This window comes from Nannobrachium achirus (genome assembly GCF_963921795.1).
Source record: "Nannobrachium achirus genome assembly, chromosome: 24".
Taxonomy (NCBI): Eukaryota; Metazoa; Chordata; class Actinopteri; order Myctophiformes; family Myctophidae; genus Nannobrachium; species Nannobrachium achirus.
Window position 1 is genome coordinate 20,380,036 of NC_137831.1, and position 20,304 is coordinate 20,400,339.

A 20,304-nucleotide genomic window follows, 5' to 3' on the forward strand; every position below is an offset into this window, starting at 1 on the left:
CTTTTTTTCCCCCTTCTAATTAGTAATTGTGGTTTGTATGCATGGATGCATAGGGGGGGCTGTGTGTGGCGCAGTATGCATTAACACTGTGTGTGCTTTGCTGCATATGGCCCCCCGTATGTGCTTTTAATTTCTATTTCTAACTACATATGTAAGTGCATATATGTTTTATATCATATACACTGATTTCCCTTTTTTATTTATTTTTATTATTAATATTATATTAGTGCCTTGTCGTGGTGACAGCCTTATTTCCACATATCTGTCACAAGTGTTTGGTTATTTGCATTAACGTGGCTTATAGGGCTTTATCACATTCTAAGTGGGCCTAATGCTGGACTGATTATTATTATTACAGTTGTTATAGTCCCCTCTCTTTTTTTTCCCCCTTTATTCTTTTCTTTTTTCTCTCCCCCTTCTTTACTAGAAATGTTAACATACCATTCTCATTTATTTAAGTGATATGAAGTGGGGAGATTGATCATAATTTGAGCGGATGGAATGTTTGAGAGCTATTCAGCCACAAGAAGGCACTTTTTTGTTGTTGTTTTTACTTTGGTGATCTGTTATATATTTACATAACCACCAGAGGGCAATGTATGGTTACTTTTGGGCAGTTACTTGTTTGCACTCTCTGACAGAGTGAAATGAAGGTTGACTAATAGGTTGATGGGGTGGGGAACTGTTTTTGTGCACTCTGATGCTAATGGGGTTTTCCCCCTCAAGCTTCAATGTTATGTGTTTTTTTATGTTCGTTTGATGTTGCTTTTTCCTTTCTGTTCCTTTTGGGGTTGTTTTGTTTTTCTGTTGGGAAGGTTTGTTGTGAGGGACCAACTAGGAAATTCTAAAATGTTCTACTGTGCTTGCTGTGCGTATGGTTTGAACCACAATTATGACAGAATATAAATTTCTAAGTTTCAATGTAAGGGGAGCGAATATACCGCATAAACGAACCAGCATTTTGGGGGTTTTGCGATCTAAATCAATTGACTTTGCATTTATACAGGAGTCTCATCTTTTAAAAGAGCATTCCAACCGATTGGCTAATAAACATTATCGTGTTTTAGCCTTTTCAGCTGCTTCTTCCAAAACCAAGGGAGTAGCCATATTGGCTAGACGTAACCTTAGGTTGGATTTTTTGGGTGATTGGTCTGACAGTGACGGGAGGATAGCTGTTGCTAAAATCCGCTTGGAGGGTAAAATGCTAGCACTAGTCTCTGTGTATGCTCCAAATGTTTTAGACAAAGAGTTTTACAAATTACTAACTAAAACCTTATTGGAACTGACGGATTTCAAATTCATTGTTGGTGCTGACTTCAATGCAACATGGCAACATAACCTAGATAGATCCACTGGGGTAGAAAGCAGAGAACAAGCACTAGCGTCTGCAGAACTACGTGCTTGGGCAAACTCAACTGGCTTACTCGACCTCTGGCGTTTAATGAACCCAACGGTTAGAGATTTTTCTTTTCTGTCGGGTAGGCATGCTTCATTCTCTAGGATCGATTACGTTTTTGCCCCTGTTAGCTTGTTTCATAAAATTGCCAAGGTAGAGTTGCTCCCAATGTCACTCTCGGATCACAAGGCGGTGCTGTGTGTTGCTTCACTGAAACAGGTTATAGATAGAGCTCCTAGATGGCGGTTTAACACCACACTGCTGCGCGATGCGGCATTTGTAGCTCAGTTTCAAACTGGTTTGCGCGAATTTATAAATATCAATACAGGCTCAGTTGAGGATCCCAGAATTCTTTGGGATGCAATTAAAGGCTTTATCAGGAGTAATACAACCCTCTATGCGTCCACTCAGAGAAAATTAAGGTCAGCCAAACTGGTGGAATTGGAATCTCGGTTTTCTACTTTGGATAATTCTCTCCAAATAACTTTGATGTTAGTACAGCAACCCAGAGGGAGCTAGTTAAGAAAGAAATTAACTCCATTCTCAAGCGCCGCTCAGAATTTCAAATGAAACGCACAAGGCAAAACTACTATTTTAATAGTGCAAGACCCAGTCACTTACTGGCTTTACGTCTTAGATCCAATGAGCATTTTGCTGATATTGTTAGTGTCAAATCAACAACTGGAGCCATGGTTACAGAACCCAAAGAGGTCAATGCCACGTTTCGTGCTTTTTATGATGAGCTCTACACCTCCGAGGTCATTCACGATGATGCAGTATGCAATGATTTTTTATCCAACATACAGTTACCAACCCTTAGCGAGGCGGATGCGGAAGCCTTAGATAGACCGCTCCATCTGGCGGAATTACAGGAAGCTGTGCTCGCAATGCGTAGGGGCAAGTCGCCTGGTTTGGATGGGATACCCCCTGAACTTTATGCCATCTTTTGGGAAGATCTAGGTCAGCTGATGCTAGACATGTTTCGATATGCAATTGAAAGTGGCTCTTTCTCCAGGGATGTGAATGTAGCTATTATATCATTATTGTTGAAGAAGAACAAGGATCCCACAGATTGCGCAAGCTATAGACCGCTTTCACTTTTGAATTCTGATCTAAAAGTTTTTGCTAAGGTGCTTGCGCGTCGCTTGCAGGGTTTTATGACCACCTTAGTACACTGTGATCAGACAGGTTTCATAGGAACTAGACTAGCCTCTGATAATACTAGACGACTATTGCATATCATCGATAGGGCTAAGGAGCTGAGGACCCCCGCCGCAGTGTTGTCGCTCGATGCGATGAAAGCATTTGATCGTCTGGAATGGTCTTACCTGTGGGCTGTACTAGATAAAATGGGATTTGGTGCTTCATTCATACATTTTGTTAAAGTACTTTATTCTAATCCGTCAGCCATGGTCCTAACCGGTAAGATCTGTTCGCCGCTATTCACGATTGGCAGATCTTCAAAGCAGGGTTGTCCCCTTAGTCCTCTCCTTTTCGCACTTTCACTCGAACCCTTGGCTCAGACAGTGCGTCAGTCTGCAGATATTAGTCCTGTTTCGATTAACAACACACAGCATCGCATTTCCCTATATGCTGATGATATTCTACTGTTCCTTGAGAATGCACCACAGTCAATTACTCACGTCCTTCAAATTTTTGATCAGTTCAGTTCCATTTCCGGCTACAAAATTAATTGGACGAAGTCAGCCCTTCTACCTCTAAATGATCAGATGAGATCTGCTATCCTGCCGCCCATAATCCCAGTAGTAAGCCAATTCAAATATCTTGGCATAGATATTTTCCCCTCTCTTCAGGCTATTGTTAAGAACAACTATGGTGACACTCTAAATAAGATTTGTCTTGATTTAGATAGATGGTCATCTTTGCCCAACTCTCTCCAAGCTCGAGTTTCAATCATAAAGATGAATGTTCTTCCCAGGGTTAACTTTGTAAGCTCTATGCTCCCTTTGCCACCACCGCCGCAATACTGGAATAAGCTTCACTCTTCGATATCTAAGTTTGTGTGGAAAGGGAAACGCCCTCGTCTTAAACTTTCTCTATTACAACGTGCTAGAGATGATGGCGGCCTTTCATTGCCCAACTTTAAATTTTATTATTGGGCCTTCACGCTCCGCCCCCTTTTAAATTGGTTTAACCCAGCAAATAAGGTTTCTTGGAGGGAGCTTGAGGAGAGTTTAGTGCAGCCTGTTGAATTGAGAGATCTTATCTATTCAAACATAACTACACATCAATGCAAAGTTCGCTTTGGACCTATCATTTCTCATTTAGTGGCAGTATGGAGGGCAGCTGAAAAGATGTGTAAGATTGATTGTAAATGGAACTTATTTTCCCCAGTGTTCAATAATCAAAGACTTTTAATCGAGGATCGCCCCATTCGCTTTCCAAGGTGGAGGGCTAAGGGGATTCGTACATTAGGGGACTTATTTGATAGAAATGGTTTACGACCTTTTCGAGATTTGTGTGACATCTTCAATCTGCCTGGAAATACCCTCTTTTTCTACTTCCAACTGAGAACGTCCATGAGGACCTATGGGGTCCCATGGCAAGCTCCCCTTAGATTGCACCCCTTCCATGAGTTTATCTGTGATGGTAACAGAACAAGAGGTTTGGTTTCCACCCTCTATGGTTTTTTATTAGACTGTAGTTATGGGCCCCTATCTGTTGATACTGTTTGGAGGAATGATGTACCAAATTTGGACCCTGACTTTTGTTGGGACACAGTATGGTCTAACATTAGGCTATCTTCTAGAAATCCAGACCATCAACAAATTCATTTAAATTTTGTTCATCGGACTTATTTAACTCCCCGCAGACTATGTGCTATGAGGATTTTGAATAATCCCAACTGCACTCTCTGCGCCTCAAATAGTATTGGTACCTTCCTTCACATGGTTTGGGAATGCCCAAATGTGTCGTCATTCTGGAATATGGTTGCCTCAAAACTTTCAACTATTTTTAGTATCAATATCATATCTTCTCCTTCTTTATTTTTATTAAATGACGTCTCACAGTTGCAACCAGGCCTAGAATTTCGTCAGTTTAGGGGCAAGGCCAATTGGCCTTTGGTGTTGTCAAATCTTTGAGGGCACAAAGGCCAAGTGCCAGGGCAGGAAGGCCATCATTAAAACAATGATTTTAAGTCCACGCCACAGTCATAGTTAATTTAGCTTAAACGTTAAGGTTTAATGTAATACCTTTCAATTAAATAAATATCAAGAACCTGTTTATTTCTGTTTTGCCATGTGCAGTGGTGTAAAGTAACTAAGTACATTTACTTAAGTATTGTACTTAATTGTTTATTGTAATTTTGAGTATTTCTAACACTTACTTCTACTCCACTACATCTCGGATCCAAATATTGTACTTTTACTCCACTACAATTATTTGAAATCTTTAGTAATACCAGTTACTTTGCATAATAAATTATAATATTATTAAACATACATGAACCACTTTATCCCTATTTAGGCTATTTGAAAATAATCAAGCTTGTAGAAAAAAATAGCAGATCTACAAGCTCAAGATGTGTCGCATAACTATGCGTTGTGAGCTTGTAGATCTGCTATTTTCAATAATGTTGTACTTTTACTTTTGGTACTTTAAGTACATTTTGATACCAATACTTTTGTACTTTTACTCAAGTATATTTGGAATTTGAGGACTTTACTTGCAACGGAAGTATTTCTACATTGCAGTAGGCTATTGATACTTTTACTTAAGTAAAACATTCGAGTACTTTTTCCACCACTGGCCATGTGCACGCACGCACACACGCACACAAACTCCTCCCTCCCGTTCGCGGAGTGATCCCTTTCTCAACAATGATGTACTTTCTGACAGCTCAGCCTCTTGGGGAAAGAATAGCTTTTGGTTCCCTTGTGCTGCATTTTGGTTGTTGTCCTGAGCTCAGCAGAGCTCCGTTTGAAGGCATTCGTTCGCACATTCGGATTTATTCAACAGGCTGCGTTAGATAAAACTCCCGTTTAGCCCGGTGATGTTTTTGTGTTGTAACTTGTATAAACACTGTGTCGCGGGACTCCGGCAGCTCCACTATGCGGCGGCTGCTATGCTGCTACTACGAGCGTAAATGGAATCTACTTCTGGTCATGTGCGCAGCTCAACCAACCACGCACTGCTGTTACCGTAATGACTGGAAAATCGCGCAGAGGAAAAAACGGTAAAAAGCAGTTAATGGACTGCTGTGGGCGCCAGGGCACCACGGCCACTGTGGCCGTTTGGGCATGTCATTTTTCGAGGGGCACACGGCCAAAGAGAGGGGCAACGGCGGCCATGGCCGTCGTGGCCGCCGTGAATTTCCTGCCCTGGTTGCAACTAAACAATATACGCAAGCGCATCTTCTTTGCTGGTGTAACGGCGGCGAAGAAGATGGTAGCTACGCGGTGGAAACCTCCTCATACGTTAACGTTTCGCCAGTGGGCCTTAACCTTTCTAGATATAGTATATTTAGAGCAGTCGATAGCAAGGTTACACGGAGCAAAAGAAGAAAACATTAATATGTGGTCGGACATTGCAGATAAGCTTAAGGCTATGATTCAAGAAATCACTATATAGTGGTAACAGCCTAGCACAGGCATGCACTATTGTACATTCCGTGTTGGTCCGGGGAAAGGGGGTGGGTGGGTTTTCTTTTCCTTTTCTTGTTTTACTATTGTTTGTGTTGTTTGTCTGTTAATTGCATTTTTCTTTTGATTATGGAAAATAAAAATATTTGATAACAAAAAAAAAAAAAAAAAATGAGGGGGGAGTGCATTAAGAATGTAACCGATTAAAAACTTCTAGTTTGTGGTTTACAATCTGGTAAATCAAAAAAATATCTATATTCAAAATTTAAAAATATTGACTGTTTTTCGTCTCATGTACTCAATTCAAAAACCACGAATGGATGAATGTATGTATTTATTTATTATACTCTAGTCTCCCTCCATCTTGAGCTATAGATTGTCGCATAGTGTGATGCGTGTAACACTTGTTTAATTGCCACGTCCATCAGGTCTATGCGGACTACGAGAGCAACCCTCTGCTCAGGCAGGGCATCGAGTTCTGCTGCCGACAGTTCTACGTCCTGCACCGCAAGCCCTTCGTCCTGCAGCTGTTTGCCAGCGTGGCCCCGCTGCTCGAGTTCACCGTAAGAATACCACTGAACACACACACACACACACACACACACACACACACACACACACACACACACACACACACACACACACACAGACGTACATATTTTTACAGTCTATGGGTTTGCCGCTCTGACATCACGCTCTGGCTTCACTGTGATGTCACACTAACAGAATCCATTTTATGCCCATATACAGTATGGAGTTCCCTGATGTCATCAATATTAATGATGCCCTGTTAGAGAGATCCCTGTGATGCCAGGGGGAACAAATCCATTTTATGGCCATAATATGGAGATCCCTGATGTCCACATCATTGTGTCTTACATATTCTGAAGAAAACCTGGAGACTTGACATTCAATAATTGGGTCTTGTGAACACAATTAGAACATTATAATGGTGTGTAAAAAGGAACATCTAAAATTTGCCACAGATAAGACTTCCACAGTCACAAAGTCTTTTCTGTGTACGGACATATTGATGACCCCTGACACACACACGTAAATTAACTGATTATACTTTAATAAAAATGTAAATGCTTAATGCATTAACTTTGCACATCTCACCCTGTAAGACCGATTTGATGTGTATTTTGGTAAGCGATCAATGATCCAATACTTCTCGATACATTTTAAGCTCCCAACAGATGACAAACATTATTTTTTGGGGGGAAATCTACAAGCTCACAAATGATTTTTTTACGTATAACGTTATGAAATAAGTCAGTCATTTCTTTGTATATTTAGGTTATTTGTCTTATTTGCACCTGTGCAACTTCACTTCCCTAACATGTATAGCCTACTGTAAGTGTTGTGATATGTAATATTGACCACTAGATGGCAATGATAGTCTCTGACACTACCAGCTATGGGGCTATTAAGCCCTGACATGATTTTCTGGTCAGGTGCCAAGTAGATTTATTGTCAATATGGGCAGTGCTGTGTCCCTCGCTATTTCAACAGATCCGAGACAAAAATAACGACTTAAGTATAATTCTACCACTTTCCTGTCAACAAGAAAGAGAAGAAAAATTAGCTTATAGTAAAAAGATTCACGGGCGCTGGTGCCTCTTGGCACGAGAATTTCTCCTCAGCCTCCAAAATGATGTCAGACTTAAGAGCCCCATATCTAGAGTAGACCACACCCCAAACATCTCATAGCATGTATAGAGACCTGAGCTACTTGCTAATCCTTTACCAGTCTTGAATAAAGTGAATTGAAAGAACCCAAGTTTCCTCATTGACAGACAAGAAACATAAGTACACGTCTATAACCACCGGTATTTCCACTCACTGTGTCCCATCACAGACCAGTACCAGCACAGGCCTGTCTAAGGGGGTGTCTGCCCAGTGTCTGTTTGATCTGTTGGTCTCCCTGGAAGGTGAGACGGAGGACGCTCTGGATGCTGGAGAGCTGGTCAAGGCAGAGAAACCTCTACGCTCCCTCGGTAAAACATCAGTATTTCTACAAACGCAACAAAAAGCTGTGGTGGAACTGTATCATTGCTGTTGGTCAGAAACCTCTTATCGCCATATATTAACTTTTTTTAAAAATATATATTAATGTCCTACTTGACCATTTGCTACTTTAATGTGACGCTGTAGTTTGTAGTATGATAATCAATGATCATACTACAGCGTCACACAAAACTATCAGAAATAGCAGATAGGCCTACAAAAGCTTGGCATGAAGAGACACATTTTGAGCTTGTAGATCTGCTACTGTTTTTAATTTGTTTCAATCCTGAAAAGTAACAGTTTTGGACATAATGAGGTTTCCACCTGACAGAGACGATTAGTTAAGTATCATTTTGAGCGACTCTTGCTTGAGGTACTTGTACTTGAGCATGTCCATTGTTCAATACTTCAATACAGATTTCTGCTATGGAAACGAGGACCTGGCGTTCTCCATCAGCGAGGCCATCAAGTTGTGTGTGACTGTGGCGGCGTACGCCCCAGAATCCTTCAGGAGGTACAGTATCTATGGAAGCATACTGTTGTACACATACTGTAGTGGTCATCTGTCCTTCGCTCTATGAGAACATTGTAAGAAAAACTGTATGAATTGAGTGTAATTATTTGTAAATCATTGCTGTCAAGGGTAAAATCTCTAAAAGTGTTACTTTTCAGGAAAAGGAAAACAAAAACCTGCACAATGTAGTTAACAGTTAGTCAAGCTTTTTCATTAGTTAAATATATTACAACAAACCATGAGGCAGAATATAATTGTAAACTGCAGTGGATTTGTATACCACTAGAGTGCGCCCACGAGTAAGTGATCAATGCTGGCTATTAGACTGGCAGAGAGTGACCGCAGCCTTTGTTTATAATGGGACGGCCCGGCTGGCCGGAGCACCCAAACAACAGCATCGTGCACGCCCTCACGCGCGCAATCAGTTTATTTTAAACAATCGACCATGATGCTGGGTGACCACTCTGTCACCCAGCCACTTTTTTCCGAATGAAAATCCGTTTAAATATGGTAAAGTTTGATAAGAAAAACGTTAGCTTTCAATGCAAAAAAAAGGCCTATGCTATGTTATGGGCAAACGACTTCCGGGTTACGTCATCGATGATGTCATTTCCAGCGCATATTCATGGCTTTAGCTTATATGAACCTAGAATGGTCATTTATAGCTCAAAAAATTTCAAAAAAATACCAAAAAAATCAGAAAATGATCCCCAAGGCGACGTTTGGCGATCTGGCTGCCTCACCCTCCTCAAAATGGCGATGGAAGGCGATTTGGCTGTGAAGCAGTTAAATATACAACCTGGTGTCGGTACTTTGAGCATGTCATTATAGGTGAAAATGAAAATAGCGAAAATAGCAAAAATGTGTATGCTAGCTCGTTTGTCTGTGTCTACAAATTCCCAAACCAATGAAACTATATACAGTACTTGTCTATTTAAAACCAAACCACTGGTGAAAAGAAGCCCCCCATGTGCGTGCGTGTGTGTGTGCGTGCGTGCGTGCGTGTGTGTGTGTCAGTGTTGATTTCGTCGACTAAAACTATGGCGAAAAATGTTTGTCGGCTGTTTTTTTTCACTGACGAAAACTAAATAAAAACTAAACAAAAACTAAGCTGTGGTGACTAAAACTAAGACTAAATATATTGACAATTTCGTCAACAAAATAAAAACTAGACTAAAACGTTAGGGAGGGACTAGTGGAGAAGAGTGTCATTTTATGTTTGGTTGCTCTCAGGTGTTGCGTGCTGAAAATAGCCGATCTACAAGCTTGTAGATCTGCTATTTTCAGCACACAACGAAGTGTAAAATCAGTCATTACGATGCCATCAAGGCCTGCCAAAATACATTTTAGTCGACTAAATCAACTGTAACTTTAGTGGACTAAAGTTAGACTAAAATTAATACTTTTCAGGTGACTAAATTATGACTAAAACTAAATTACGTTTTATTTAAAAGACTATGACTAAAACTAAATCAAAATTTGCTGTCAAAAACAACACTGGTGTGTGTGTGTGTGTGTGTGTGTCCAGTCTGCAGATGCTGATGGTACTAGAGGCTCTGGTTCCCTGCTTCCTCCAGAAGCTGAAGAGCAACACGGTGACCATGGAGTCAGCGTCCGCTGCCAGGGACGAGATCGCTGCCATCGCTGCCCTGGCCACCTCCCTGCAGGCCCTACTGTACAGCTCTGAGTCACTCACACGGTCCGACTCACGCTCACACAATCAATGTGCATGTTTATCACTTTATTGGCTGAGTACAGTATTGTACACATGCAGGAATGCAAGATTCAGTGACGTTACATGTGACGGCTGATGAGAGGTCGATGTTGCGTATGTGTGTGCGACATTTGGCCATATACTGTACACAAGAAACCGGGAATTCTCTGAGTCATATTGGTGCAAGGTTGAATTGTCTTTGAGCAATGCACTGCAAAGCAGTGTGCTGTGGGCCAGCTTGCACTCAGACCTCCCCATGGATGGTGGACAGTGCAAAGGAAATAAATGAGCTGTGAAATAGAAAAAAAAGAATGCATCTGCGGCTGCAAACCCTGCCTGAAACGGCATCTATTGTTTTACATCTGTCCATCCCTGAATTATCTGTGACCTCGATGGTGGCCTTGAGGCTCTCCTCTGTAAACCCAACAGGAACTTGTATGACACTTAACCCTGTGAGGCAGCATTTGTGTAATCTATCTATAAATTAGGAAAACCTACGTCTGTGTGTCTGCGTCCGCGTGTCTGTCTCAGTCACCCCCAACATTCTGTCATTAGTCACGTGACAAACCTCTGCATTCCATCGTCATTCGTCACTTTTGGACTACCGTACAGTATGTCAAAAACGTATGCTAAAGACATGGTATCCAGCACACTGACCTAGTGACACCAAGTTGTTCTGACAAAGTGTCCATATTACTACTGTAGCTTGGGGTGACAATGTGTCGGTTGCTTCCATAACAACTTCCTCCACCCACAGACCCATGACGGCGCCCCAGATGTCCCGCTGTGACCAGGGCCACAAGGGCGCCACCACGGCCAACCACGCCATGTCAGGAGGACCCAACCTCAGGTCAGGGGACGGCACTGTAGCACTGCTGCTGTTGCATGGCTAGTAATGAACACAGGCTGTCTCAGTGGTTCTCCACCTTTTCAGGCCTGAGAAGCACTTGGAATTTAGGTGTTCAATTTTGTTTGACTCATTTCCACAGATTGTGAAAATGGCAGAGCTACAAGCTATTTTCAAATGTTTTATCTCTCTTTATATTATTTCACAATTTGGCCAATGTTAAACCAGCTTTTATGGTGCCATGGCATTGGTCCGAAGGTTCATTAGTCCGAAGGTTCATTAGACCGAATTTGTTACGAATACTATGCCTAACTCTAACCCTATTATTGTGTGTGTGTGTGTGTGTGTGTGTGTGTGTGTGTGTGTGTGTGTGTGTGTGTGTGTGTGTGTGTGTGTGTGTGTGTGTGTGTGTGTGTGTGTGTGTGTGTGTGTGTGTGTGTGTGTGTGTGTGTGTGTGTGTGTGTGTGTGTGTGTGTGTGTGTGCGTGCGTGCAGAGACAACCTCCATCTCCTGGAGGAGGGCCAGGGTCTGCCCAGGGAGGAGCTGGACGAGCGCATCGCCAGGGAGGAGTTCCGCCGACCCCGCGAGTCTCTCCTCAACATCTGCACCGAGTTCTACAAGCACTGCGGGCCACGCCTCAAAATCCTGCAGAACGTGGCCGGGGAGCCGCGGGTTATCGCCCTCGAGCTGCTCGACATCAAGTCCCACATGAGGTGTGTGAGAATGGACCATAACACATGGGAATCCAAGGTTTCTAACATTTCTAGCTGTTGCTGCTGCCGTCGCTCACTTACGCTTTCATTTTTAAGAGCCTCGGAAGCTTCGTGCGTGTGCATGTGAGTGTCCACTGACGATTGAGGAGGATAATCCATTTGTTTACAGCCGCGCTGTGAGCTTGTATATCTGCTATTTTTCAATAGTTAAAGCATAAAATAATGATACACAAAATGTGTACCCGTTCTAAATGGGTTAATATACATAAGCACGCGTAATAAGTGTTTGTCCCCCCCAAAAAGGCTGGCGGAGATCGCCCACGCCCTGCTGAAGCTGGCGCCCTACGACACCCTGACCATGGAGAGCCGCGGGCTGCGGCGCTACGTCATGGAGATGCTGCCCATCACCGACTGGTCGGCCGAGGCGGTGCGCCCCGCCCTCATCCTCATCCTCAAGAGGCTCGACCGCATGTTCAACAAGATCCACAAGATGCCCACGCTCAGGTGCGCTCGCCCTCAGGCTCTGTGCACCAGGTCTGTTTGCCGCGCTTTATTTCCCCCTCTATACACTACCGTGTGTCTTCAGCTTTGGCGTGGAAGCGTGTTGTGCCGTGCCAGTGGCAGTCCCTGTGCCGTGGTGTGTACGTTAGGGTATGGTTGGCTTCTACTTGGCACTGCCACCTTTGTAGCACTGTCTTTGTGAGTGCTGCCTGCGCCGTAAGTGCTGTCTGTGTCTACTGTGGTGTGTACCGTGCGTGCATGCGTGTCACAGTAGCGTCGATGGTCTGTTGTAGTACCTTTTTGGCTGTCTGTTTTGTGAACGATATTTGCTTCCTGTATGGGTGGTATAACAGAAACTTTAAATTTAGTATGATAAAGATGTTTTTTTGTTTAGCATTAGTGTCTGTAGACTAGAATTACATACAGAACTTTCTGCAGCCAGTTTGTTTACATTGTGTGTGTACCTGTGATTAAAGAGTTTAATTTCCTCATTCCTTCCTTACAATTTATAATGAAAGTTCAATTACATTAACGGTGATGTAAGTGACATTCTTTTGTTAAAATACGTTTTAAATAGCTCCACATTGGAATAGAAATCATTGCAGTAGAGTGTTTGTTCAGTAACGGGGGTCTCCTCGGCTCTCCAGCACTCTCCAGCACAAAAATCCAGACAATTTGCTCTCCTGGCCCCCAAACTGTGGAATAAACTCCCTGTCGCACTTAGAACTACAGACTCACTCCCTAGCTTCCGCCGTGGACTGAAGACTCACCTCTTCGGACTCCACCTAAACCCATAGCACTACTGTAACACTCACCTTCCCTCAATGACCATTCATGAAGCTAGAATTTTTTTTAGGTTTTATTGATTAGGTAAAACCTATGTCGTTGTTTTTTCTAGATTGATATTCCTATGCATTGTTATATTGTTGTTCATGTACTGACATATCATCTTGCTTATTATATTGATGTATTACCTGCTTATTGTAAGTCGCTTTGGACTAAAAGCGTCTGACAAATTGTAAATTGTTATTGAACAGAAAATACATTTTCAGCTTGGGATACCAATGGTATCCAATCACGGCTTTTGTGGGAGACTGACGTTTTCAACAGAAGCTTCTGTTTGCGTGTGTGCGTTCTCAATGTGTGTGCGTGTGTGTGTGTGTGTGTGTGTGTGTGTGTGGTATCTAGGAGACAGGTGGAGTGGGAGGCGGCCAGCAGTCTGATCGAGGGAATCTGTCTGACTCTGCAGCGACAACCAATCATATCCTTCCTCCCACACCTGCGCTCGCTCATTAACGTCTGCGTCAACCTGGTACAGGAGCACACACGCACGCACGCACGCGCGCGCACACACACACACACACACACACACACACACACACACACACACACACACACACACAATAGTACAGGGCTTCTCAAAGTGGTTGGCGTGATGCCATTAGTGACGATCATATTTGAAAATTATCAACATAGCTTCATTGTAACCACTTAAAGGAGTACAGTATTTTCTGGACTATAAGGCGCACCTGACTATAAGGCGCACTGTCAATGAATGGTCTATTTTCAAACTGTGCAAACTGCGCACATAATAGACGCCCGTTGCGTTATGCATCCAACAGATGGAGCTGTGCTAAAGGGAATGTCAATGTTAATGAATGATCCATATATAAGGCGCACTGGACTATAAGGCGCACTGTAGTTTTTTGAGAAAATTAAAGGCTTTTAAGTGCGCCTTATAGTCCGGAAAATATGGGTAGTTCACCCCCAAAAGGACTTATTTTCTATTGATTACTCACGCCATGGAGACTTGAGTTCAATAATATTTTCAGTATTTTGTTGCATTCCCAAGACAATAATTTGATTACAAAAAATGTACCCCCATTGATTCCGGATGGGGACCCAAATGCGTTTGGGTCCCCATCCGGAATCAATGGGGGTTACTTTACTATGATACATTTTTTGTCTTAGGAATGCGACAAATACAAAAGAATATTATTGAACTCAAGCCTCCATGGCATGAGTAATCAATAGAAAGAAATGTCCTTTTGGGGGTGAGCTACTCCTTTAAACCCTCTATACTTGGTATGTATACAACAGGGGTGGGAAACTTTGATGACAGAGGGGGCCACTATAATTTCACACTCAGTCCAGAGGGCCACAATGCATTATACAGTAAAACATATCAAAAATAGCCGATCTACAAGCGACGCGTTTTGAGCTTGTAGATCTGCTATTTTTGATATTTTTGAATTGGAAACCTGAATTATTTTTCGCTATTCTTGAATTGGAATCCTGAAAAGTAAACATTTTATTTAATTTCAAATGCATTTAATTGTTCTTATGTTAACTTTATGAACTTAAATACATTGGAAATAAGAAATACTAGCAGTACTATAGTCATAAAACTACTAATACTGTATAGACTGAAGTAATGTTTGCATGTTTGGAATGGTAACAGCTGAAATCAATAATATACTATTATAGTATTACGATATTAACCTGAGGGCTGCATTAAGTGAAGGTGGGGGCCGCATGTGGCCCTCGGGCCGCCAGTTGCCCATGTATGGTATACAACAATGTGTGTGTGTGTGTGTGTGTGTGTGTGTGTGTCTGTGCACGTCCTCAGGTAATGGGTGTGGTGGGACCGTCCAGCGTGGCAGACGGGCTGCCCCTGCTCCACCTGAGCCCCTACCTGTCCCCTCCCCTCCCCTTCAGCACAGCGGTGGTCCGGCTGGTCGCTCTGCAGATACAGGTACAGTACAGCAACCCTACCTAGGGCTGTCACAATTTTAACATAATCGCGATAATATTTCATAATCGTTTTCATGTTGAAAAATTGTGAAAATAGCAGATCTACAAGCTCACAATGCGTCGCGATGCGAGCTTGTAGATCGGCTATTTCCACTATCAATGTTCTTTTTTAAGTATAAAGTTGTCAAATATGTCACAATTTCTTTGTATATTTAGGTTATGTCATGTGTCATATCTACCATTTGCAACTTCAAGCCTAAAAGCCAAACAATTTTTTTTTGTCGTTGACAATTACACAATTAAATTGTTAATCACGATTATTTGAGTGACAATAATCGTCATGTAAAATGTCATAATCGTGAGAGCGCTACTAACTTCTCTCCTCACACAATTTTGTTGTTAAGACTAGCAGCATAGTTAGTCAAGGTCAGGGGTTATTGCCATGCTGCTGGCTTATGGTGGACATTTTTGTAAAAATATTTTTTTTGTATCATAAAACGTATGTATACATTTCACACTGCCCATGTTGATATCTGACCTCCTTTCTTTCTCTATCGCTTTCCACCTTTCTTGAAGCCGATGAAGTTCCAGCAGAAAATCATTCCACCCGCTCTCTTGAGCGGGTGGAATGAGTTGACTTGAGCTCCTCTTCTTCCCCAGGCTCTGAAGGACGACTTTCCCCTGGGTCACGTGATCTCGCCGTTCACCAATCAGGAGAGGCGAGAGGGCATGCTGCTTAACCTGCTCATTCCTTTTGTTCTGACTGTCGGCTCTGGGAGCAAAGGTAAAAAGAGAAGCACCCTCTGTCAATCTCTCTCTCTCTCTCACATGGCGCATGCAATTCTGCTGCTCCAGGCGAAACATTATCATTCCGGCCCTCCATGTGCAATGTTTCATACCAGTAACAACACAACACACATGGGCCTATGGCATACACATAAAACATAAAACAAGATATGACTCAGTCATATTTATCAGGTAGCACTTGTAGTACGTCCAGAAATATGTGCTCGTATTTCAATAAATGTAAACATCCTTATTTGTACTGGCATATACATATGCCATTGTCTGAGAGGACAGGCGCGAAGGCGCGCGTGCAAGACACCAGTCATGTTGCCATACCTTAACCTTTTCTGAACTGACGCCATTGTGTCCGGTCCATGTGCAGACAGCCCCCACCTGGAGCAGCCGGAGATCTTCCTGCTCCTGCAGACGGTGATCAACATCCTGCTGCCGCCGCGCATCATCTCCACCTCCCGCACCAAGAACTTCATGCTGGACGCCTCGCCGGCGCACTGTTCCACGCCGGGGGACACGGGCAAGGACCTGCGCCGGGAGGGACTGGCCGAGTCCACCAGCCAGGCTGCTTATCTGGGTAACACAGTGGCCGAGTGGTGTAGGGCATTAACGACTTGTGATTTTTGCGATTCGACTCGACTCTGAAAAGTCGAGTTGAAGTCGACTTTATGGTTTGATGAAGTTATCACATCACATACGACCCCCCAATTATTTTGGGGGGTCCACGGATGATTAACTTAATGTGCAACATTGTTTTCTCACTCAACTGTAAACAAACCAACATAAAGTTTAAGTGTATAGAGGGTATCAGCACATTTCTAAAGTGCCAATTTAAGGACTTTTTAATACCTCTAAAATGACAAATTAAACATTGTCCAAATTGCCAAATATATAGAGGCAGAAATTGTGAAAATAGCCGATGCGAGGCGTTGTGAGCAAGCATGTAGATCTGCTATTTTCACAATAGAACCATGTTATACCAAATGTAATGTAGCACTGTAATATTGGATCATTCCGTTCTTGACAATAAGCAATCCTACTGTTTGAATGCTGTACAGACGCACACATGGAGCAAGAATAATGATAGACAAAAATACAAAGGATTTTTTTTTTTCAACTTTGACTTTCTCTGGTGGGAGTCGACTTGTGTAATGAAGTCGACTTGTCGACTTTTTCGTTAATGCCCTAGAGTGGAGCGATATTACCTCAAGGAGGGTCTTGCTCTTGCCCAAAGAGTTTTTTTTTTGTCTTTTTTTTTGTCTTGCCTTTGTTATTTTTGTGCCATTTGTTTTTAAACCCTATAGCACTTTGTGATTTTCAAAAATGTTAAGTGCGTTATAAATAAAATGTATTATTATTATTATTATATTATTTTAAGAGTAAAATATTTTCGCTGTCAGACAGAAATCTCCACAAATGCCTTCTGAATCAGTAGTTCTCATAATTTCAAAATCTACAAGCTCACTGCGAGTTTGTAGATCTGCTGAATAGCCGACCCCAAAATCTAAAATGTCACAGATGCTTTCCCAGTTTTAATGTGTTAAATTAATAATAATAATTATAATAAAACATATTATTGGAAATGTGAAAAATAAAAAGGGGGGGATATTTAACTGCGATTCCTTAGTTTTCCTGTCATTCTCACTCTCGTACTCTCCTTCTCCCTCTCTCCAGCGTTGAAAGTGGTGTTGGTGTGTTTCGAGCGCTCGCTGGGGAACCAGTGGTATCGGCTCAGTCTGCAGGTGAAGGAGATGGCCCTGAGGAAGGTCGGCGGCTTGGCCTTCTGGGACTTCATCGACTTCATAGTGCGGACGCGAATCCCCATCTTTGTCCTGCTCAGGCCCTTCATACAGTGCAAGGTAAGCAGTAGTATTGGAAACGTTCCACCTCGCTTCTATAACATTCCATTTGTTATACGCTTAAATAGGGGTGGGCGATATGGAAAAATACAATATCACGATATTTTCCCAAGCTGTGAGACCTTGACATTTTAAAGTTTGAGAACTTCTGATTTAGACCAAAATGCTGGTTTAAATTTAATTCTCCAATGAATGTCTGAATTAACGATTAAACAGGATTTTTTACAAGGCTCCGTCAATTGTATCACGATATATACGATACCTCTGAAAAGGCATATCGTGGAGACATTGTATCTTCTCAACGATAATTATCACCATATCGCCCACCCCTACGCTTAAACCATCAAGACCGGGAAAGCCTGTACAATGTTGTTATACCTTTAAAACCGGAAAAGCATCTGTATAATTTTTAGGATTTAGAAGGCGGTTTTTAAAATCATGGGTTAACTTTTTGTGGCCAGGAAACTGCAGGCTTGGAAATTGGAAATTGGCTAAAATTGGCTTAAAGAGCTGGGAGGTGTGTTGTATCTGGAAATAATAAGATTTACCCTGTCAAACAAGGATCCCTTATTTCTGAAAATCTGATCACCCATCATTGATGTGCTTGGTGATCCACGGTGAGCTACAGTATTGTGCTGCCCCCTGGTGCCAGTTGCCATGCCTGTTAAAAATGTTAAAACTGTTTGTGACATGATGGTCTTTATGGTTTATGTATCCCTCTTAATGTGTACTGCCAGCAATCATATGTTTTTGTATATGGTTTGGTCCCAGTGTCCCGGCCCCCGCAGCGGCACGCGCACCATGTGATCGTCCACCGAACTGGCTTTGTCCCTTCGGATCCGTCGCACTATATATTTTTTAAAGAGAAAACAATAAAAAAAAATAATACGCGAATATTCGACTTCGGTGAACAAAGTCGAATAGTGACTTTGATATTCGAATATTCGAATAGTCCAATATTTGGTGAATGCCCTAGTGTGTGTGTGTGTGTGTGTGTGTTTCTAACTATGTGTGTGTGTGCAGCTGTTGACGCAGCCGGCTGACTCTCAGGAGGAGATCACGGCGCGCCATCACATCGCAGACCAGCTGGAGCGCCGCTTCATCCCGCGGCCGCTCTGCAAGAGCTCCCTGTTCGCCGAGTTCAACAACGAGCTGAAGATCCTCAAGGAGGCGGTGCACAGCGGCTCAGGTCACACAGCAGCACTCACGTTCCCAAACTTTTCATCCCCCAGCCCCAAAATCAGTGTCATCAGTTCAGAAAAAGCTACGGTATGGCAACATGACTGGTGTCTTGCACGCGCGCCTTCGCGCGCGTGCAAGACACCAGTCATGTTGCCATACCTTAGCAACAGGCATGATACATTTATTTTAAGAAGTACATTTAATTTTTTCCACCCGTTTCTATGGTTTCTTGGGCTGGATCAGGGTTTCCGCTAGGCATTTTTGGGGCCGGCCACCTTGGCCGGCAGGATTATATTTTACCGGCCAATCAATGCATTTATCGGCCATATTATATTGAACGTCACATACGTGTTTGCAGATGAGATACTGTATGTGCATGGTGCACCGTGCACCCAACTAATAATTACACCATTTTATGTTTGCGCTGGGCTTCCTTCCTCTTTATCACAGATGCAATTGAAATATGTTCCAACAAAATAATATCCTATAGGCCTATCTACTTATGTAGAGGTATCGCTTGCCAAAAAAAGAAGTGAATAGGTTAAAGTGGGCGCGCAACTCAAGCGAACCGTTTGCCCGCCCTGCCACTGCAGTGGCCTACACATTAATAAGTTAATAGTAGGCCTATATGATTTTGGCTTCACGTCTCACTAAACCTTTTACACACAACATTTGTTTTATTTTGTTAATGTTATGTTATGATGGCGCAAGGAAGGTTGACTTGCCTCTGTTGCTTTGACCACGATGGCATCACATCCATGCGATCAGAAAGTCATGTGCGTGCTTGTATAATATCCATGTGATTCCACAGAGTTCGGGTCCCTTTTTTATTATCGTCTACTGGGTCCAGCTTGGTATAGATTACCCGATTACCTCGGAAGAACCCCAGTTCTGTTCTGATTATAACACTAAACCCACGCTGATTGTTACAAGGTGTTGGAACTGTCAGCTGTGAAACGTGATGTGTGCTTCTCCGTAAGGCCGTGTGCGTGTCTAAAATAGCAGACATACAAGCTCACAGCGCAGCACGTTTTGCCTTGTTGTGAGCTTGAAGCTCTGATATTTCCAATGCACGTAACCATCGTACAACGAATATAGACTGATCTAATGCACACAGCGCAGTAGAGATGGGATTTATGGCTCTTTGAAGTGAGCCGGATCTCTGGGATCCGTTCCATTCAAAGAGCCGTTCAAAAGACTGGCTCATTCTAGTAGTTACTTTGTAGATTTAGATTATAATTACAAATAACTTCAACCCTATATACATTTATTTCAGACATATATAGGTACATATCTGCCATTTGAAAATAGCTGCCTGAGCCTGATCTACAAGCTCACAATGCTATCGTTCATGTCAAAGAGCCGTTCAAAAGACTCGATTCGTTCCCACCTCTACAGCACAGCATGAAGCA

At 42.6% G+C, this 20,304-nt stretch overlaps 1 protein-coding gene across 1 annotated transcript in view; it reads left to right on the forward strand.

The window, feature by feature from the left end:
• unc80 (unc-80 homolog (C. elegans)) overlaps positions 1-20,304 on the forward strand; it is a gene marked incomplete at its 3' end in the record, with an annotated part of 166,179 nt that overhangs the window by 126,218 nt on the left and 19,657 nt on the right. The window contains exons 46-58 of the mRNA XM_080720767.1: positions 6,429-6,563; positions 7,862-8,000; positions 8,428-8,524; positions 10,053-10,223; positions 10,996-11,088; positions 11,580-11,798; positions 12,102-12,332; positions 13,488-13,611; positions 14,929-15,054; positions 15,714-15,837; positions 16,222-16,428; positions 17,526-17,710; positions 18,734-18,899. Coding sequence (XP_080576893.1) covers positions 6,429-6,563; positions 7,862-8,000; positions 8,428-8,524; positions 10,053-10,223; positions 10,996-11,088; positions 11,580-11,798; positions 12,102-12,332; positions 13,488-13,611; positions 14,929-15,054; positions 15,714-15,837; positions 16,222-16,428; positions 17,526-17,710; positions 18,734-18,899 — 2,017 coding nt within the window. The remainder of the gene's footprint in view (positions 1-6,428; positions 6,564-7,861; positions 8,001-8,427; positions 8,525-10,052; positions 10,224-10,995; positions 11,089-11,579; positions 11,799-12,101; positions 12,333-13,487; positions 13,612-14,928; positions 15,055-15,713; positions 15,838-16,221; positions 16,429-17,525; positions 17,711-18,733; positions 18,900-20,304) is intronic.